At 39.6% G+C, this 22344-nt stretch overlaps 1 protein-coding gene across 16 annotated transcripts in view; it reads right to left on the bottom strand.

The window, feature by feature from the left end:
* Positions 1-2411: 2411 nt before the first annotated feature.
* The window catches only part of rapgef2b (Rap guanine nucleotide exchange factor 2b), a 104158-nt gene continuing 84225 nt past the window's right edge, over positions 2412-22344 (bottom strand). For 9 of the 16 annotated variants that reach the window (XM_032555724.1, XM_032555728.1, XM_032555732.1 and 6 more), the window contains 22 exons: positions 20528-20664; positions 18839-18997; positions 18397-18549; positions 18150-18314; positions 17903-18010; positions 17606-17809; positions 16145-16253; positions 15763-16039; positions 15438-15595; positions 14239-14253; positions 13668-13908; positions 13090-13473; positions 12796-13007; positions 11708-11831; positions 11239-11262; positions 10027-10250; positions 9178-9345; positions 8674-8823; positions 7505-7706; positions 6923-7419; positions 6070-6360; positions 2412-4558 (listed from right to left, as the gene is read on the bottom strand). In XM_032555724.1, the coding sequence (XP_032411615.1) occupies positions 4533-4558; positions 6070-6360; positions 6923-7419; positions 7505-7706; positions 8674-8823; positions 9178-9345; positions 10027-10250; positions 11239-11262; positions 11708-11831; positions 12796-13007; positions 13090-13473; positions 13668-13908; positions 14239-14253; positions 15438-15595; positions 15763-16039; positions 16145-16253; positions 17606-17809; positions 17903-18010; positions 18150-18314; positions 18397-18549; positions 18839-18997; positions 20528-20664 (4028 nt within the window). In that variant the 3' untranslated portion in view covers positions 2412-4532. Of the gene's footprint in view, positions 4559-5949; positions 6361-6922; positions 7420-7504; positions 7707-8673; positions 8824-9177; positions 9346-10026; positions 10251-11238; positions 11263-11707; positions 11832-12795; positions 13008-13089; positions 13474-13667; positions 13909-14238; positions 14254-15437; positions 15596-15762; positions 16040-16144; positions 16254-17605; positions 17810-17902; positions 18011-18149; positions 18315-18396; positions 18550-18838; positions 18998-20527; positions 20665-22344 lie in introns of all 16 variants that reach the window. The other 7 variants (XM_032555725.1, XM_032555730.1, XM_032555739.1 and 4 more) reach the window with 5 other exon arrangements.

The following is a 22344-nucleotide window of genomic DNA, read 5'->3' as shown; positions in this document are numbered from 1 at the left end:
ACAGAAAAATACTACATTGTTTCATAAATAATTCAGAATTTGAAAATGTTGCAGGTTTTGTTTATTCCACTCATCTGTGGGTTGAACTTTGTAGAATCATATTTCGCTGGCTTTACAGCAAATACATATTTTAGTTTGTGACATCAGTTTCAAATTCACAATTGAATTTACGTCTGGACTTTGACTAGGCCAATCTAACACATAATTCTGTATTGATCTAAGCAATTTTCTTGTATGTCTGGCTGGATGTTTAGGGTGAACATCCACCTGCAGCCTCCAACAGGTTTTCTTCCAGGATTATTCTGCATTTAGCTCCATCCATCTTCCTATCCACTGTGATAAGCTTTCCTGTTTCATTGTCGACTTTTCTTCTAGAGAAAAGGTTGCACCCAATTTCATTTCAGGGTTTCAGAGAAAAGAGGTCAGAATACAAATGCACTGCTTTGTGTTGGTATGTCTCATAAAATCCCCATAAAAACAATGAAGGCTGTAATGTTGAGCATGAATGCCTCTAGAAGGCCGGTTAAACTCTGCATTATATTTGCATAATATAGTTGCATTATAGTTGTTCGGTGAAGTCCTAAAATAGTGAGTAAAGTTGATATTCTACCCTTATTTAAAGGGTGGAGCTATTTTTCCCTCATTTCGCAGCTGGACTGCATGTTATTTTATTTTATTTATTTATTTATTTCGCCGAGTGTGACAAATTGGGGCCCTGGGCTCAGCGTTAACGGGAAGCAACACTATGGGATTGCATTATTCATGAGGACTGGAAATGTCGAGCTGTGATATGGTGTCGACCAGCTGCAGTCAGAATGTCAAACCGTTGGAGAGCAGGGCATCTCCGCCATCTGAGCCAGAGCCGATAAACAAGAAGCCGAGGCGCCGAGCTACAGCAGAGGGAACGTCAACACAGCTTTTACGACTACCACCAGCTTCATCAAAGAAGGGGAATTAATCAAATATATTGGACATTCTGAACATTTTGAAAATATGACATTTAGGGAAACAGTGATCTCTGGTGGTCACAACATGCCTTCTTGAACAAGTTAAGATAGATCTATAGATCATACAAAACATATTAATTACATAGCTTGGAAGCAAATGGAAAATGATTCTAAGAATACAGTTTAGCACATAATTCTATAAAACACTAGGAAGAGTATCAAGCAAATAACTGACAGCAGAGACAGCAGAGTACATTTCCACCAAAAACCTAAGACAATTTAATATCACATTTTTACAAGGAAAATTTATATTTTTCATCATCATGGAAAATGTCAATTTAAATGATTAAAAGCATAAATTTACAACATTCAAATAGATAATTTTCAGGTATTATAAAGTCAGAATTGTATAAGTAAAAATTTGAGATAATTAAGTCAGACATTTGCAATAAAAAGTGACAGAAGTCCTCCAAGGACTGAAGGGGTAAATGTAGAGATGCACATCAGGTTACTTTCCACAATGATTGAGACAAAGATCTGGGCTGGACATCAGACTCACCATGGACGCCTTGATGGGATCCAGAATATTCACCTCAGACCGAGAGGAAGAAACAGCACTGTGGCTGCATCAAGTCTGGACCAGAGATGTTCTGAAACCGTTTAGATCTACCTCTTAGATCTACATTTACCACCTCAGGACAACTAGTGTTTTCATCTTTACAGTCTTAGTAAACGTCTGAGATGAATGTATTTTTTTTCTTACAAATTTCTGACTTTACATAAGAGTATAATCAAATTTTAGTATCATAAATTTATGTCTTTAATTGTGGAAAATGTTCATTTTTTTCTTATAAATGTACACATTTTGAACAGTTTCCAAGATTTTTTGTTATAAATATGTAACTTTGGGAGTGAGGGGGTTTTTGGCATAAATTTACTCCTCCGGTGCCAATTTGTTTTTCTTGTACCAACAATGGCCCTAATTCTCAATCTTAGTTACTTGACCGTTTTAATCTGAACCTAAAAACAACTTTATTTTGTCTTTTTACATTGTGTGAAAAAAATCTGGTATGAAATAAAAAGTTGCTGTAAGTAATTTCAGTTAACTCCTTAACTGAGTTCAGTTAACTAATTCCTCTAAAAATATAAGAATATCTGGAAAGGTGTTGTAAAAGGACATCAGCAGTAATAAAAAGCTGCCCAGAAGTAATAAGCTTTGTACTGTAATAATTTGCAGCTTCTCTGCTTTATTAAAAATGAAACTGCTAATAACAAAAGCCAAATGAGAAATGGAGATGTGGGACCTGCTTAAAAAACAAGATGACAAAACAATACAGAGCAAGAAAATGAAACTGGGAAGGAAATGTTTCAATTCTGACACAATGTGGTCAGATAGAAAATTAGTAACGTAACGTTTTTCTCAGGGTGAAAACCCTGGAGGAAAAGAAAGAGAACATTTAAAACTGGGTCTTTATGCAGTATTTATTGATTCCCAGCTTCATATAAACTGGATGTTGAGGCATAAACATTTTACATTTGAACAAAAATATAACCAATATTTACAATTATTGTATTAAAAATACAAAAACAACTGATACGTACTCCACCAATTGTCTTTTTAAAAGACATACAGGTTAAAGTAGTACAAGAAAGAATGAAGAAAAGAAGTTCGTCACCAGCTAAATGTACACACCTCACTGACACCACACACCGAACGCAGTAGCAGTTCTACCTACTACACTTATCTTTATGCTTGTACAATTTTTGTGCAACTTTTTGTTTATCAAATTACGACTCGACCCGCTAATATGCACATTATCTTCAGAGTTGAATGAAAGTAAATGATGCACAACTGTGTTACAAACAAATGATTAACAATCAATCTGCAGCCGTTACAAAAAGAAGAAATCATTTAATGTGTAGTCACAGAACACAGTGGAAAACACTGCAGTCGTTCATGGTTTTACTCAGTCTGTAGCTTCCAGGACTGATCAATGTGATCAGTGTGATGCTGTGATAGAAGGAAACAAAACGTTCATTTTCTTTTCACAATATTCGAAGTGTGGCGATTGGCAGCTTTGAAAGAAAAATCATGATAATTATACTTCATATGTCGCCTTCTTCACCGGAGTCAAAGATAAAAACTAAACAAATGTAAATCTTGAGTCACTTCCACTGACGGCCAGATATGGAGGAAACTTTGATATACAGAGGCTGTTTGTAACAGACAGGAAGTATTTCTGAGGATGAATCTAGAAGGACAGCAGAGATGGAAACACATCCTCTACGACACGGTAACACACGGTGGGCCGAAGCCACAAACCGTCCAGAAAATAAACAAAAAACAACACAAAACTCTAACTTTTTAGTCTGGTTGTTCGTTTTAAAAAAAGGAGCATCAGAAATAAGGCGTTTCATCCCAGAACAGTTTGATTTGCATTGTGAACGACCGTGTAAAGACATGTCTGCAACCATGGCAATGTAAGGCGCTCGGACTTTCACAGGATGCGTGTTCAGGTTGGAAAACGGCCAAATCTGAATCAGTGGATGCTTTTATTTTTAAATATTCTTTCAACTTTACCTGATAATGCCTCCTGAAATGTGCACCACATGATCTCTCATTACCAAGACAAAAAAATGGAAAGATATTTACGTTTTAATCATAAATTCCTGGTTTTAGTTTAATTGTAGGGAGACGTCATACATGATTTTGAGTGAGTGTGCTTTTCTATTATCTCCCAAAGGTCAAAACTGTGTTGTGTTGCAACACAGAGGAGACGAGCTGCGACATGAATGCTTCGCTCATACCCTGGAAATCAAACCAAACATTACGATTGTGCTCAAAGTGCAAGAATTAAGAGTATCTGGTAGGTACAACGTGTTGCATGTCAGTATACTGCATGATGGTTCTCCAGACCAAGTCGCCTCCTAGCTTCAATTTTTAATTTAAACCAACAAGTGACACGCGTTCACACGTGAACAAGAGATAATACTGGATTTAAAGTTCAAACACTCCAACAACAGACGGGTTGATTCAGTCCAGGTTTCTGTTTTCAGCCCTCGAGTGCAATCATTTAAAGAAAAAATAATCAGAAATGGGAAGAAATCCAGAGGGAAGATGATGAAATCGTTCACTGTTTCTCTCTGTCTTTCATAAACAGTCTTGTTTTGATGTTCTTTAATTGTTCAGGTTTTCCTTTTCAAAAGAGAAAACGAGAAAGTGCAGATGAAACCCGACACGTCATGATTCTGCTGCGTCAACAGGTGGCTGTTTTCTGTCTCTCAGTTGTTTTTTTTTTAAAGTATTTTATTTGTCCAAAGTGCCAGGCATTTTGTCATTGTCTTTGACCTTCTCTCCGTCTCTTCTTCACAGTATTTTTTGCATGCAGGGTCATCAAACCCCCCATGATGCTTTAAGGCAGGGGAGGGAGACGAGGAGCGAAGAATCCACCGACTGGAGGAGGCAGGCACGTACGTAGCGAGTTGACGAGTCTGTATGTCTGTCTCTTTAATCCAGCCCATCTGAAGGGGCAGGGGGGCACAGGGGACTTCAAGTTCCTACAAATCAACGTCCACTGTTGCCCCTCAGACTGCAGACACCTGCTCGTCCTCTGTGGAGACAAAGACAAAGAGAGACAGTTACAGCACATCCTTTAGGTCTTAATTCAGATAGAGTAAAATATTCATATGGTATGTGACTCAATATTCTGACGTGTGTCACGTATTCCTGCAGCATGCATGTGCTTATTAATGAAAAACTAAAATACACCAATAAGTTTAACCTGATAAGAAAATAATCTAACTTAATTCTGAATGTACGACACAACGTAAACCAAGCAGGGCGTATGGAAATGTCTGATTTGGCCTTTCACCTCACTGTTCACAGTGTCCAAACTTTTTGCATTGCGGGCCAAACATGGCAACAAGAAGTCAGTTGGGAGGCCAAAATATTTTAAATTCAATGCTCAAAATAATTTTATTAATTATTTTTCTGATTTAGTGCTCAGCAATTAATTCAATATGCAATAATTTTATCAAAACAAACCAGAAAAGAACAGATTAAGGGAGGTCTGAAAAAACAGTCAGACATTTTCCTTAATAAAAACGGTTTTCTAACTGAATGTTAACTGTTTTTATTTTGTTGGTCTAGAGTTAAATTTATATGTAAACTTTTGTTGAATTTAGCAAAGTTTGCAAAAAACACTTGATTTTTGTGGGTGTGCCTATACCTAAGATAAATAATTCAAATGTATTTAAGAAGACTGCAGTTAATTGAAAGTCTCCGAATGGAAGGTCAAATTTGTATCATCCTTGAACTAATCAGGGAGCTACACAAAGGTTGCGTCCAAATTCAGAGAACAGCAATGAGACAAAGTCTGTCCAAACTCCTTTACCGATTTTAGTTGGCTGGAAAACTGTTTTTGAATGTTTTACTTGCAGAGTCACTATTTGTTTTCTTGTATTTTGTTGTAATTGTATACTGATAGAACAAAAATATCTTGAATTAACATTGTTAATAAAAATTAATCAAGCTACTTTTCTGCGTTTTTGGCAGATGAAAACAGCAGAACGACTGTTTTGCTCCTCCATATGTTTCCAACACTGCCACCAAGTGGAAGCATTAAGGTACTGCAGGCACCGTTTCTAAAGTAACTGTACTGTTGAGACTTTCAGCTTCTCTCTTTCCAGCAGCTCAATATTTACACAAATGATCAATAGTTCACTACTAAACCATGAGAAAAGTCCACTTATTGTAAAGGAGTGGTGTGCATGCTGGAGGTGCAGGCTGGTTAAAGTTCGTAAAGGTGAAAACAGATGATTGCCCACAAGCTGTAGTTGTGTGAGAAGAGAATGAGAGGGAAGCGGTGACAGATAGGAATCATGCTCCATGACCTGTTGTGACCTTTACAGTAAGCAGAGGGATGGACTCTGCTGGTGCTGGGGGAGGGTCCTGGTGTTTGTTTCTGTTCACATGCAGCCTCAGTGAGAAGAAACTGTTTACCTGCCATGTGGGGGGCGGCCCTGCCTGCTGACCCCTCACACCGTCACGGTCTGGGGGCCTCAGGCGTGTGTCGGGCCAACGGTTTCCTCAGAGCCACTAGTTTGGGAGACAAGGACTCACCCTCCTCTTCGTCGTCGGGTTCTTGCTCGTCTGCGGGGGAGCGGGTGCGGTGGAGGCTGCCTCCCCGGTGTTTGGCGGCCTGGTGGGCCTGGTGGGAGTCGGGCGACTGGGTCACCATCCGTGAGCGCTGTAGAGCCGTGGTGTAGTCTGGCGGCCGGCGACTCGAGTGGGTTACCGTCGTCGTGGGTACGGGCGGGGGCGGGTGCTGACCCTCGGCGAGGTCTGAGAGGGTCAGGGCGGTGTAGCCGGGCGGAGTCGGAGGGGGCTCCCGGTATCGGCCCTCTTTTCGAGCTTAGGGGACACAAAGGTAGTGACATGGTAATGCCTTTGAGTATCAGCTGACGATCGATTTCCCAGAAAACATTCAACACATACAGACGAGGTTTCTGCAGGCTTCACCAACTCAAACTTAAGGCTTTTAAAAACTATTTAGGACCATTCAGAATTAAATTTATAGCAGTGCCAAACTTTTTTGCACAGAATGCACATATCATGGTGCAGTTTGGCAGCAGAAATGACCGAGTGGCCAAGACCAGGCCAAGGACCAGGACCCAAGACCCAAGTCCAGGACCAGGATTTTAAAGCAAAGCTCAGCGAAGTGTTGCTAACAGAGACAACCTCAGAAATCTCATCTCGGTTAAGAAGAAAAAGGACCGGAAACTTTCTAAGCTGCAAAAATGTATGCAACAGGAGTCCCAACAGAAACAGCTTTGGTATACTGCACAGTACAAGTTTCTGTTCTTATTCAAACCTCTGTGCTGCAAAGCAACAATACTACTCTAACTTGAGAACAGATGAGCAGTGCTTTCTAAATAAAGTTTGGATGACTGACAGGACAAGAACCAACACTCACAAAGAAAGGCTTTACCCCCAGCTGTGATGGGTGATGGAGACGGCCGGCCGAGCTGCTTGGCCTCCTCCGACCCGGTGGATGTGATGCTACTTGTCTCTGCGTCTGCATTTACGTCCTTTCCTCCTCTCCTCTTGATCGTCCCTGTGTCTCCTTCTGATTCTTCTCCCCAGTAGGCGGCTGAGGATGAGGAGGAGCTGGCCGATGCCCAGCTGCCCCTGGCCTGCGCCGCCCACAGCGCCGCCGGACCCCCTAGCAGCGCCTCTGATGCCGAAGACAGCCCTCCGATGCCGAGCTCCCAGCTTCGGCCCTGCTGCATGTTCTGAATATTGTCATGGGAGCCAGAGGAACAGGAAGTCCAGGAGCCGCGGCCACTGTCTGCAGCATCCAGAGACACGCGATCTCCCTGATCCTGAGTCAGTTCCTCTGAGCTGGGCGAGGAGAGGACAGTGGAGCAGCCGGCGTAAATACCCCGACAGTCCTGCATTGAAGAATAGGACCTGAAACAGACATTAATAAAAAAATATTAATGACTTTACTTCCACTTTCCCGACATTTTTCAAACAAAACATTTGGTTACCGTACCCCAGACTGTACTGATCAGGGTCGGTCGTGGCTCTTCTCTCCAGCCGAGGCCCCCCCATGTGGGATTCGCCAGCTCCTCCAGAGTGACGGAGTCTCCGCTCCTCCTGCGCCATGTCGAAGGACGAGTTACTGACCAGGCTGGAGCGGGACGAGATCTCGCTGTGGCCAGAGTCCGAGTAAGCGTCGCCTGACCTGCCGTAACCTGGACCGACGCAGAGAGAGAAGATCAAGACGTTAAAAGTACGTAGATGTATGACTGAATTAAAGAATATAATTACAACACATGTAAAGTCTGATAGTGAAAAATATTCATGCTTCCCTTTCTGCATTGAAAAGAAAAAATATGTAATTTCAAAGTGGGGCAGAGAAGCAATATTTTTAAAATTAACATATTTGTAATGAATCTAGAAAAAATATAATTTTGTGATATGAAGCACAAAAAAGTAAGTGGGTTAAAATTTTGCAAATAAAATTTTTTTTAGCTTAATATTTGTGTACAAGAACTTTCTGGGACAAAGAGTATGTCCTAGTGATAATTTTAATAATAATAATGCAATAATTTTACTGTATTTATTGATTTTCAGTGATGAAGATAGCGACAACACTGTAATCCTGGGCTGTTTTAGAGAAATTATTTTGGTTTCCGTCAACATTTTATTCTTAAGTCAGTTTCATACACCCAGAAGTAAAAGTAGTTTGTTTATCAGTAAATTATTCAAAAATCTGATTGGTGCATCTCTATTTGAAAATAGTGCATGCAAAAATATCTTATTGTCTTTGTTGCAGTAGGAATCTTTTCTAAAAGATGTATCACCTCTGCAAGCAACATTTTAAAAGATTTACCTATTAGGCTCAGATGAAATGGGGAATAAAAAAGATTCTGGGTTTCACCAACACTAAAGCCAAACTGGCTGAACTTAAAAAAAAGTTAAATACTGACCCTTTTTTAGTTATTTTCTGTCTTTACTGAATATATTAGTACCATAACTGATAAAAAAAAAAGCCTTATTTTGGAATAAATTCCCAGATGTCATGGCTGTAGGAAACAGGAGCGCTATAAATCAATACAGCTAGCAGCCACCAGGTGGCATGAGCGGTGCACAGCGACAGAGAAAGAGCTCAAAGGGTTGAGTTAGGGTGGTGAGGGGTGGGGGTAGATGTTGGCTTACCCTTCTTTGGTGAGCTCTGGGGGGAGGTGGGCGGAGAGGAGAGCTGGGAGGAAGCGTTGGACATGGTGTCCTCTGGCTGCCTCCGGTGCCTTTCGTTCCCCTCCTCAGACAGAGACAGGATCTTCTTCAGGGACTGGGGCGAACTGGTGCCTGTGGACATTTTCAATAAAACAAGCATAATTAGCATGAGGAACACGGCCATTTCCCCGGGGGGGGCGGGGGGGGAAGGGGTCAGGCTGCATTGTCTGGGATTTTCTGCTAGTTGCTTGTTGGGAGGCAGCCTCTAGGTGGCAGCATTGTTACAAAGAAAAAGCTACTTTTACTGTTTGGAAAACTAAACCATGCAGTGAAGAAAACACAGATTTTTCATCTAATTAGAACCTCCCTAAATGTTACTAGTTTAACTGTAGCAGATATATCTCATAGAATCTCTGAATAGACCAGTTGCATCAAACACAATTTAACACCTAAAGACTGAAAGACAAATGTTAATGATTTTCCTACCAAACGGTGGTAGATCCTTGACTGGCACTCTTTTCCGGGATGGGTAGAGTGCCACAGAGGGAACTTGCAGGACCTGGTTTCCTTTGGCTAACTGGCCCCGCTGCTGACTGGCTGCTCTGGGCACGACCGGGGAAGTGTCAGGTCGCTTCCCACCAGCATTCTTGGGTACTGAGGATGTAAAAGCAGGAGTTAATTTTTATTTCTCTAAATCAAAGAATTCTCATTGGGAATGTGGGTGGGAATGTTGACATGGACAAACTTTTATTGCTGTTTTAACACCAAAAGAACTTAATCTTCAATTCTTAGATTTTGTTTTTTGATTTACATTCTTTATGTTGCAGATCATCTAGATGTGTTAGACTTTTTAAATGGCAAATATTTTATGTCGACCACTTAATGGCTTGCAGATATAAATCAAGTATTATGCTGACTAGAACTGGGTAAGTAATAACATTAATTTTTGTGACCTAAAAAGACATTTTTCCCCTCCACCTTACCGGATATGTTATCATACAAATGTTCACTCTACAAACTCATAGTCAAGCTGGACACTTTGTATTATGAAGAGATGGCCCAATTTGGTTTCAAATGTATAGTCATATTTTTTCTGCACATTTGTATGCCTTATTGTCACTTTTCTTTGTTCAAGTTTTTTCTTTTTTTAAATATTTTGTCGTTTCTTGGTGAAAATAAATACACAGCTGTCATGCAATACAAGCCTGAACATGATTGAAAGAAAAAAGGATTGTATATTCCCATTAAATTTACAATTATAGCACCCAAGCATGTTTAAGCATAGGGAATGTTTCAATGCCACACTTATAGTATAACAGTGAGAGCTATGCTTACATGTGCTGATTGAGGGTTCACACTGTAGTGAAAATGTCTGAAGGCTCTCCTCGTTGGTTTCCAGACTTAGGTTGGACAGATACTGCTTGACCTTCCTGGCCATCTGGGCGTCTTCATAGAGCTTTTTGGCGTTGAGGAAGGAGCTGCGTCGAACCCGCTTCTTGTGGCCACCTGTCTGGCTGACGTCGAGCACGGCTGCATTGGCGCTGCCCTGACTTAAAGAGCTGGTCAAGTACACACATGTGTACGCAGAACAACAAACAACACGGAAAAGGGAATGTGGGGTACAGACAAACAAATAGAAAAAGGGACATAAATGATTAATAAACTGTCTTAAAGACCTAAATAGTATTTTATGGGGGTCAGATTGTTAAACTCTAGTGGGATTTGTGGTATTTTAACTGAGACATGCAGAAAGCAGCTTTCGTTTTTTTTCCTCAACTTGAAAACATTCCAGTCATTCCAGGCAGCAGGGGGGTGAAGAGGACCGACAGCTTGAGTCAAACAGCAGAGGAGTAAAGAGGGCGACTACTGTACAAAGTCATAGTTTACATTTCTGTGGCTTGAGTAAGAGTTGGTCGCAATCGTAGTAAAAGCTTTTACTCGTGGTGCAAAACGAAAAAGCAACACGACAGCTGCCTGTGGACAGAAATGTACAAAGTTTCATGGAAACATTTGAGTAATTATGTTGTCAAGATTTATTTTCTCAGATAAGTTTCCTTTGAGATGATTTTATCATAGAGAAAAACAAGCTTATAATTACAATATGAAAACTGCATTTTAAATGACAATTACGAATGACTGAAATGTGACGCACTGTTTCCCATTAAACGTTCTACAATGTATAATTTGACCACAAGAATGTAAAGAATGAAAAATATGAATACTATGAATCTCTCATGAAGGATAAAACTGAAGGAAGTAAAACTCTAAAACTGAGACTGCATGCAGTTGAAAAACAACATGACTGAAGGTGACATTTGCTATTATACACCCAGCAGTGACTAGTGTAACCTTTCGTTAGCAAATGTGACCTTTGTTACAGTCAGTACATTCAGTATCCTGAGGTTAGTGTCAGGCAGAATAAGTGGGAGGAACTCAAGCTGGTTAATAAAAAACAAGGCTTTAGAAAAGAAGCAAAGCAGAACAAAAAGTTTGCAGATATACAGGCTACGTTGCAGGGAAGGGTAAAGATTTTGTCACCAAACTTACCCTAAACTTCTCCATTTCTTCTTCCTAGAATTTGGGATGCCACAAACAGCAGCATGGGGGAGGAGGGCAAAGGGTTTATGAGCAAAGAGAAAGAAAGGAGACAAAGCTTAGGACAGAAAAGACCACCAAGATCACCAAAGAGAAGCAATTACACCAAACACCCACATGAAAGTTGGCAGAAAGGATATTCAGTGACGACACTCCATTAAGAAGACATCATTGAACAAAGACTTGCTTTCACAGAAGCTCTGAGCACTTCGTAACGTTTAAGGAAACAGTTGCTCGAGAAAACATTTGCCAAAAAGAACAGCTGCTTGAAAGAAAAGCGTGATGCAGAAACTTGACCGAATCTAAGTGGACCGACTGACCCCACACGGATGGTTAGTCAGTGGAGTGCTGATTACTGGTCCTAAAGGGGAGGTGAGGACTTCATTATTACTTCTGACTTTAATTGATAGATTTTCCTTACCTGGTCCGGAACATAAGAGCAGGGTCCATGTTGACCGACGCCATCCGGCCCACGTGACGGATTTCTTTGGCAATCATCCTAAGCTTCTCAAAGTTCACCAAACCGTCCACTTTGGAGTCATTGCCTGTGAATTCAATACATGAAATGTATGTCAGTCACTGGAGAATTATAAATATAAGAATGTTTGTGGACAACAGGTCTGGATTTATGAAAACAAACTACCATGAAGACCACAAATAACCAAACAGCTACCACAGCAAAACTGTTAAGCTAATGCTAGCTTTAGACTTCTCATATTAGCTTACCTAAACCATCATTTCCCAACTATTTTTAGTTTTTTTGTTAATATAAAGGCTTATTTTCATTTTTCATAATAAAAATTGTAGTTGTTGGTACATTTTAACAGCTTCACAAGGATTGAGAAAACTGTACTTGCCAAAGCCAAGCTAGCATGGCTACCCTAGCTTAGCACTAACTTCAGTTTAACTAGTTGTAATCCATTACGTGTTTAAAATTAACTTTGCTTACATTTGAGTTTAAATACATAGTAAATAAAATAGTCTCTATATTAAATAAGTCAGTAACAAATTTATGAGCATTTCATAAATCTTCTTTCATAAAGAAGCTGTCATAATGTCAACAAATCTGCTTCTTTTATTTCAGTTTAGGAACCTCTGGTTTTAAATAACTGAAAATAAAAATGTTTTATTACAGCTTAGAATGTATTTCTGAGAAATTTGTGGTTATTGTAGAAATTTATTAAAGCAAAATTAATTAGGTGTCGGTCCTTCTACACATTTGCCATTGCACTTTTAGTATTTATGTACTTTATGCTGCACTTTTGTTAATGCATAACAGTCTTCAAGACATTTTATTCACATTTTGACAATGGAAGATTGAAAGTAATGTTTGTAATTACTCTATATTGCTCTGTAAGAAAACATTCTTGTGTAATTTACATAAATATTTTCTACAAGCAGGAGATCCTATTTTAAAACTGTTAGCTGGCCCAAATGTAGATCAGAACTGCAATCAATTATAAAAGGTGAAAATAGCTTGTAATATAAAATTAGTCTTCTGCCATGTACCTTCATGTAGGAATGTGAGGTCCTTCTTGATAACTGGGAACAGGGGAATGATTGGTGGCTGAAGGTTCTGATTGTTGAGAACATTCCTGTACTTGGCCATATTTCTAGAGGGGTCAAAGAGATCCTGCAAGTCCCCAAACAATTTCTCATATTTGCTTGGCAATTTTTCCCATGTTCCCCTCAGTCTGGAAACTGGAGCCAAGTTCAAGCCACTGCAAGAAGAACCACAATTAGTCAAATGATGGAAGAATATAAGAAAATATATGTTTATACATAACATTTTCTTTGTCTAACCTGATGATGGCAAACATGGAGTTGAAGTTCTTGCACTCTCGACAATGTAGAGCAATCTTGATGAAATGCTTTATGATCTTCATGCGCTTGAGCTGGTTGGGTTCCCGTACCACCTCGGTTGCCACCCAGAAGGTCTCATGGTTGATGGACTCCTCGAAGCGCTTGAGGCTGACCGAGCCTGTCTTGGAGCGCAGCTTGAACAGGTCGTCGATGTATTCGGTGGGCTCGATGGCACAGAAAAGTTCAAAGGCTCTCATGGAGAGCTGGGTGGCCACCTCCACCGTGCTGAGCTGCAGCAGAGCGATCTGGCCTTCTCGTAGGAGGTCCTGCGCGTCTTCATCAGAGCACAATGTCTCCGTCTCCATATTGCTCTTCAAGTAGTATCTTTATGGCAAAAAAAAATTAAGTTAAATATAATGAGAATTTATGTCAGAGGTGCAAAGAGTAACCAAAAATTGTACTTGGGTGAAAACAAAACGTAGCTTTTCAAGAATTACTCAAGTAAGAGTAAAAAAGTATTTGTTAAAAAGAGAAGCTTTCCTCTTTCTTAGAGTTTGTCAAATTTAAGACATCTTTACCTGCCACTTAGCTGAATCCTGTCAGCTAGTTTGGAAAGCTGGTCTGGTAAGCGCCTCTGCTTAATGACGCCCTCCGGTGTGACAGACACTTCACATAGTGAATAAGCCTCTGGCGTTGCAGTCAGAGCAAACTCCCTGATAGCCTGGGCCACCACCTCTTTAGCCGTTGTGTCCTTCCCAATCATGATATACCGAGACTGCTGGTCCGCCTTGAATACTCGTAGCACTTGGTCTGACATATCTACAGACATAAAATTATTGCTTTCAGGCAAACATCTACATTATTCTGGTTAAAAACAGAAAACACCAGAGATTGTTGGTTTCTGAGTGTTCAAGAGAAAGAAACACCCCACAGATTTAAAAACCACCACATTCACCATTATGACACCCAAACCAAAGGTTAAAAACTGGATTTTTCTGCATCATCTCACCATTTAAATCACCTATTTGTCGCCCCAAAAGATGTGCAACTGATTTTGGATGTCTATTTACTAGATCACAGCTGTTAAGAGATTCCTGAATGACAGAGAAGAAATGGCTGAGAAGGAGAATAATGAGAGAAAGTACTCACTCTGGATGACTGTTACTGAAATAATAAAACAAATGATGGAATTAAGTTGCTATGTACTGTATATGCTGAGTGTTTACCCCTATTAAGACCTACAAAATATTATGAAAACACTGCATTTCACTAAATTCACTTAAAATTAAATCTGTGCAAAAGGAATACTTTTCAACTATTTTGAAGAAAGTATTTCCTTGGCAGCCCATGCTATACTTGGCTGTCTGATATCACTTAGAGTGGCTGGAATAAATGCTGTGAATGCCAACTGTACATTCAACCTAAAAGTCTGAGATTAATCGATCAAGGTTTTTCTGACTGACTCAAATATTCTGTTTTCTTTGAGCTCTGATGGACTATTCAAATTATTCTTCCAATTAGATCAACAAATAAAAAGAAAATAGTGTGCTGCTTTTGTTTACAGTCATATTCAGAAAATTAGAATATGCATTCTGATTAAATTAGTTTATCAAAGTAAAAGTATATTTTAAAAACAAAAACTTTTAAGCAGGTATTAAACATACTTTCTATTAATCCCATATTTCTGTATTAAAAAAATATTTTTTATTGGACATGATGTTATTAGCAGTAAGGCGAAAATCATTATAATTAACAGAAACAAAGTTATTCACACTATGAATTTCGACATGTTTGAGCTCATGTTCCTCAAAAATTAGCATCAAATTAGATGCCATTGAGTTTGAGTTTACAGACTGAAAATAGTACCAGATCATAAATTTTACCAATTTTCTGAATGATGCAACCATTTTGCTATCATCTGATTTGCTGATAGGAGATCAGAGCTCATCATGAAAAGAATAATTCAGCAGATTGTAATCTCTGGATGATTTATTTAAGTTTTTTTTTTTTTTTTTTTTTTTTACCAAAGGTCACAGAAAAACTTTAAAGAAAAAAAAAACAACGATTTACTGCAAGTGGTATCGTCACTGCAACACTGAACAATACTTATGCTACAGCTCTATTGACTTTTTAGTATATTCTAGATATAAAAATAAGATTTCTGGAGGAAACATACAGCAAAAATTTTAAATAAATCCCTCCTGCTCATCTTGATCCCCTCCAGAATTTAGTTTTAAATCATGGTGCACGCGCTAAACCTCAAAAGTATTTAAAGGATTTATAAATACACACACTGACGCCACTGAGTCAAAGTCTCACATTGAGCCCCACAGTGTGTGAATATTCACCAGGCTGGTTGTTGAAGTCGAGAATGCGGTGGTGTGACTGCAGGAGGTCCGGGTTCGACGACGACAGGTTCCCACTGACCGGCAGAGCTGCTGGGATCTGCTTGGATGGCTTCATCCCCACTATACTGTCATCCTGTGATTGGCCTACACAAACGTCGCTATGGAAACAAGAAAAACAGAGGGAAGAAGGTGAGAGAGCAGTTCTGTCACCAACAAGCAGAGGGAGACATTTGTGGTGAAAACTGCAACCTATTTTGAGTGTTTAATGTATTTGAGAGTAAAAATATGTTTTGATTTATTATTTTCAAAATGTCAAATCTCTTACTTGTACGGTTTGGGGGGCAGGATGCTGGTGAGTGTCTTATCAAAGATTTTTTTCAGCTTGTTGCGGCCTCCCACTGTGTTGCTCTTGGCCTTTTTGCTGGCCTTCTCCAACCCCATGACCTGTTCCACGTCCACCGCCAGGTCCGGTATGGAGTAACGGCTCCCCTTCTTAATGTCCCCGATTTTTGGTAGATGAGGCGCACCGTTCTTCCTGTCATGTTCCTCGTCCCCGTCCAACTCATGCTCATGTTCTGGCCGTGTTAGCAGCTCCTTAAACACTGAATGGAAAGCAATGAGGTCAAAAGATTAGCTGCCTGAAAAGGTTACATTTTATTTCCAAGAAAGACTAGATTAATTATTAATAGGAGACATTAAAAACTTACCTAAAAGATTTGTTTTCACAGTTATGGATAAGTGGGTGTTGTTCTTTAAAATCTCATTGGCTTTGCTGAACTGGACAGTCTCAAAATTCTGTCCATTTACCTCCAAGATCTGCAGAAAGAACCAGAACCAATAAATCAGAACTTTAACATAATTAGAAAATGCAATTTTTTAAACATCATAATAAAGTCACAAAGACCAGAATTTGCTTTTTCCAACTGAGAACCTTAAGCTATCAGTTAGCTTTTCTCATCAAGAAGAAAATCTTAACTAAGATGCAGCTGATCTCAACGTATGCATCATGTGGCTTTTAGATAATTGAAGCAAGCTGAGAACAACAGTTACAGTATCAACACACTGACACTAATCCCTAACCCTTTTTGTCCTACTATTACAAGCATAAATATCTCAAAATTGCTAAAAGAAAAAAGAAAAAACAAACTCCCATGCCCTAGAACCATTGAACCATGAACTTCAATTGAAGGTTTGGGGCACAAAGAGTCTAGATGAGTGAGGAGCAAAAGATGTAAGTATCACATTAGAAAAGGTTGATGCAAATAACTTCTTCAATTTTGCAAAAACAAAAACAAAGTAGGTAATTTTTGGAAAAAATGTTCTTTTCTAAAAAGCCATTTTATTACAGCTCTTCTTAATGTCAACATCTGACTTAATCACGCTTTGCGTTTGCACTTCAAACTAATAGATGAAATCCGAGTAACTCGCATCTTCTGTTTGGCAAAAATGTTAAAAGTTTGCTAAAAATTTGCATTACAATTAGATAATTAAACATAGATTATGAAATGTCATATACAAGCTGTAAAATGTCTGAGATGCTCTGAGAGCACCAACCTGCAGAGCCTAGATCTCTTTGTCTGCAACATATCCCGATTCTGTGACAACTAAAATAACACTTAAGCTGTGAGTTTGAAGGTCCTGAATCACAGGGTGAAGTGGGTAAAACATGGTAAGTGTGACTGGTGTAAACAGGGTAAATGCTACCAAGTAAGACAGCTTTTCTGCTTCCGTTTGGGAGAAACAGCTGCAGAGGATGTTTGGTGTCGAGAGGGCTTAACACACACCCAGACACTTGTGAGATGGTTTCGAGGATTAAGAGCCTTTGCTTACAGCTGAGAGGCCTGCAGAGTGTGAAACTGGCTGGGATGTCAAGTTGCAAGGAGAAAGTCTACAGGGTGCCTGCAGCTACTGGAGAGTTCAGTTTAAGACTTCTCAAAGGGAAGCCTTTTAATGCCAGTTAGGTCATAATACAAAACCAATTTCACAAGAAAAATGAGCTTCAAGTGGAAAAAAAGATCACTTTGACTGAAATTGTTCTGCACAGTTGTCAAGAGAAAGACATTAAAAAGCTTTTGAGAATGCCAGAGGGCTAAATAAACCTGGAAACTATTCAAACAAAAACCACAACACAACACAGACTTCACCAATGTCTTTGATGTGAAAGTCACCTGATCTCCACGCTTGAGTCCGGCCTCTGCTGCCTTGCTCCCTGGCTCCACGGTATCAATGAAGATGCAGAAACCTTTCTCTTGACCTCCGAGGAGGGTGAAGGCCAGAGGAGAGTCTCTGGACGGCTTGGTCAGCGTCACCAGCCGTGGCTTGGCTTTAGCAGCACACGCTATGTTTAACAGTCTGAGGTGCCCGCACATTTTCTGCAGAAAAAAACAAAAAAGAAGCGGGGATTAAAAATATAACAGAAATATGGATTTCTCTCATTTTTCATTGCATTTGTTGAAGAAATGTACCTCCTTCTCCAGATTGCTCTCAAACTCCTCCAGAAAGTGAGTCATGGCAGGGTCTCCCTCGAAGTCATTAAAGTGATTGTTTACCCACAGCAAGACTACCCGTGTAACCTGAGAAAATCACATGACCGGCACTTGTTGGTATCCATGGCAACAACTTTACAGGGTACCAAATTCAAAACCAATACAGAAGCATTTTATTCTAATCAAAATGTTAATTAGGAGGACAGCTCCGCCCTGCTGGCCGTACCTTGTCCCTGAGACTTGGGTCGTGAAACCATTCCAGGAGCTTCTTTCCCACGACCATGGGGCTGGAGAGGAAGGTCCTGTAGGTCAACAGGAAGTCCTCGATGTAGGTAGGATCCACCACCGAGTGCTCCTCCACCAGGTGCATGGTGAGACGCTCAGGCGTGCCCTGATAATCCAGAATGACGACAGAAGTTTACAAGTCGATCGTGCAAAACTTGAACGTCTGCAGAAGACAGTAGAGGTGTCACCTTGATGACAATATGTCCTTTCCTGGTGCCGGTACGATCCAGTTCACGGTGTTCCTTCACCATGACGATTTCTCCTTCCTCCTCAACCTTCTGCATGTTCTTCTCCACCTGGTTGAGGATGCAGCAGTAGTCCTGCTGGGCTATGCATACAAACTGAAAGAAAGGAGGTGATTCACTTTACCACAGTAGGAGATATTTCTACAAATTAACAAAACAAATGTTTTATTCAGCTTAATGATTTCTCTACATATAAGGGGTTACTACTCCTGCAAGCAACTTTCTGTGTCATGAGTGCAAACATTTCAGCACAAGTGGGGCACAGTGGGACATGATAATGCAGGATGACAGGCCTCCTGCCAGGTGTTGCACACTGAAATGCAAAGGAAATGGAGCTGTTCATGCTAGCAGAGTGTGACAGATCAACTCAAATTAGGGTTCCAACCTGGCAGTCGTCCACCTTGGTCCTCATGATGCCTTTCATAAATTCCTTCTCCATGGTTGGAGACACACCGAAGCTGTTCCCCATGCACAGCATCTCTGTCCGACTGTCGGGGTAGGTCACCTCCACTGAGCCGTTCAGGATCACCGACCATGAGTCCAACTGCAGCCAGAAAACAGGAACAACTTCAGATTTCATTTCAGGGCTGAAACAATTACCTGTGATGAATCGATTACTGAAATAATCAACTAATTTAGTAATCAATTTATTGTTAACTGGGAATTGGCTAAAAGAACACCAAGTCATAACTGTACAAAAAATATATACATTTTGCACCTAAGATTAATAAACCTTTATTTTTAAGCATGTTCAATTTGAGTGTCAGTAAGTCAAGGGCTGTGTTGATGTTAGAAGTATATTTTTACATACATTTGAAGATGCTACAAATGTATCGGACACAAAAGAAAATTCTATTTTTGCATTTTAGGCATGAAAAAGTTCATTTTCTTTTTGTATAAAATAGGATTAAGTGGTAAAATGAAAAATCTGTAAAATGTGGCCATTTTTTATCTCTTCAATTGTGTGAATAATCGATTACTAATAATAGCTAGTATTTCAGATTAAGCAGAAAATTGTCTCAGAACTTCCATTTAATAAATATGATTTCCAACAAAAGTAAATGCAGAAACTATACGTCCACATTATTCAAACATCTTGTTTGCTTCCACAGAGAAACTACAGGACTCAAGAGGAGAAAACATGACGCTAGGTTTGGTTTCTACTATTAAAATTAATTTTAAAATTCTTTACAAACTTGTTTTCTAGTCATAATCCCTGTTGACTGCTGCAGTCATCTCTTTCCCATTCTTTTCACGGTATGTGTTTTAAACTAGATACATAAATTATGGAGAAACCAATTCAATACATACAACATGCTCAGATTAATATGTCTTAAATTATATTTATTTTATTTTCAATATTACATGCTGTGCATACTTATAGTTTTTAATTATTGCTCTTTTTAAGGTTTTATTACACAATTGTTTACTATTTTTAGGGTAAATTTAATGCTAATTTATTCTATGAACTGATGTGAACAGCACTTTGACTTAATTTAGATATAAGAAAGAAGCTTTATAGGTTTGTTTACCTACAAACTGAAGCGATACATGGTTGGATTTTCAACAGCTGGTGTCCCTTAATGAGTCAAAGCCATTTATCAAAAAGAAAGCAGAATAACAGATGGTTTCTTGCTCTCTTCTGTGGGAAGAAGCTATCTTAAATGAGCATTGTTGCAACCACTGCATGCTTGATGTAGAGCAAAAAATACATATTTTTAGTGAAAAAATATGGCATTTTACACAAATTCATCCAAATCTGACAACCAATAATAGCAACAGTATGCTTAAAGCCTAAGTTCTCTGAAAGCATTCATTTACTCTTGAATCAAGCCCTTCGAGATAAATTCTTTATCCTTTTGTTCAAGTGCAATGCATTGAAAATATGCAACCCAAACCAAATGCTTGTTTAGCTTTGGGTGCCTCAGGGAACCTAGAATGACCCCGAGATAAACTACTTGAACAATTCAGGGTTAATAGAGCAGAAAAAACATCCAATAGAGGAACAAAGATCTGCTGGTGTGTAGAGGTCAGACTGACACAGAACATAGAATAAAAATGCAGCAACACAAACCTCTTCTCCATCATTGAGAACGATGGTGCCGGCTCGTTCCACCACGGCGAACACCATGACTGCGCAGAGCTCCCTCCTCACCGACATGGTCATGTTAGCGAACGCTGGCAGTTGATGCATGAACTCCAGTAATTGCTCTGTGAAGAGGGACAAAAAGAGAGGACGGGATGTTCAGAAGAAAACCATCAAACGCTGGAAGAGGTTTGACTCCTGGATGGGAGAGAGAAAGGAAGCAGAGCTGCTGGTCAGCGTGCTCCAGCACCTCCCCTCCACCGAGACAAGAAGACCTGATCGTCACCACAATCATCATGGAGCCAGCAGAGGAATCCCTTCGCACAAAATATCAATTCTATTGATATAATCATCTGAGGGAGGCCAAGAATAAAGGCCGACTAATCACACTGTGACTTTTTGAGATTCTACTACTCATCATTCCTTCAAGCTGGATTAAAATCAGAAAAATTCCTAAGAACAACTGAGAACAGTTTATTTTTTAACATGCATAACCAGCTATCCAACTATGCTAACAAGTGCAAAGCATCGGCGGGTTCCCAGTGACAAGATATGCTAAGGCAGGGGTGTGCAAAGCATGGCCCCGGGGCCTGTTGTGGCCCTCACCTGCAGTTTAAGAATGACACAAATTTATTTATTAAACTTTTGATTATTAATCAGTCTAAAATTACTATTGACATAATTTTCTTACAATGGAAAATGTTAAGTACAACATAAAAGTATTTGTATTTTTACAACCAAACTTTTATTATAATCAGCATAGAAAGATTTTGCTTTAAATTAGGGCAGATATTAACTTTCTCATATCAGCTTGTGTACAACTCTAAAAGGAGCAAAATGAAAATAATCACTTAGGAGCAGGATCATTATTTCTTTTTATTTAAAATAAAAGCATTCAGTTCACATCATGCATCTTCGGTTTTTAATATTTGTGGAAATATAGTAAAAATGTTCATCAGAATCTCTAATCAGTCTGTTTTTAACTAGCTATGTGCATTTTCTCCATAGTGTTGAGCTACACCTACATGGATGCCAGTTTTGTTCTTTAACATATCTATCCAGGATGAAGCTTGTAATACTAATTGTAATATTTTAAAAACAGAATGAAAACTAAAATGAGTAAACTCCACATGTATAATTGCTTAAAAGCCGTAATTATTCTCTTGTATTACTAATGACAGTCAATGAAGAAAAACGTCCAGAAAATCTTCCGCCTGGGTCTGGACCAGCAGCAGTCTAGTGCACCGGCTGACCTAGGCTTGGCATGGCAACAGCGTTGTGTGTGAAGCTGCGATATCGCTGAAAGTTTAATGCACTGGGAGAGGTGAGGCGAGAGGATGTGCTGGAGTGACCTAGAAAAGCCTCACGGCAGAGGGAGGGAGGAAAGGGGGCGCAGCAGGGAGATCAGCGGATGGAGAGAGGGGGAAGGGCTGGCGCTTGCTCCTTCTCTCTCTGCATCCAATGCATCATCCTCACCCAAAGTCCACATCAGCTGCTAAGCCCCGACCGACTCTGTGTACTTCGTTTTTTAAACACGCCTATCATCAGAGCTGGAGTTGAGTCATAGCTTTAAGGGATATGATACGAAAAGCCTGATGTGGCTTTGAGAGTTACTCGAAAGCCAACATCACAGCCGTGGATGTTTACTGTGGCTCATCTGAATAACAAGTGGCTTTATTACGAACTGGGAAAAGGAGATGAATGCCTGGGATACCAAAAAACTTAATTAAGAACATCTAATTAAGTGTTTAGATGTGCTCACTGATGAATATTTGTCATGGAAATCTTATATAAATCACATAAAA

The sequence above is a fragment of the Xiphophorus hellerii genome, chromosome 23 (assembly GCF_003331165.1).
Source record: "Xiphophorus hellerii strain 12219 chromosome 23, Xiphophorus_hellerii-4.1, whole genome shotgun sequence".
Taxonomy (NCBI): Eukaryota; Metazoa; Chordata; class Actinopteri; order Cyprinodontiformes; family Poeciliidae; genus Xiphophorus; species Xiphophorus hellerii.
The sequence above is the reverse complement of the archived record's forward strand: the minus strand, read 5'-3'. Positions and strand labels throughout refer to the sequence as shown.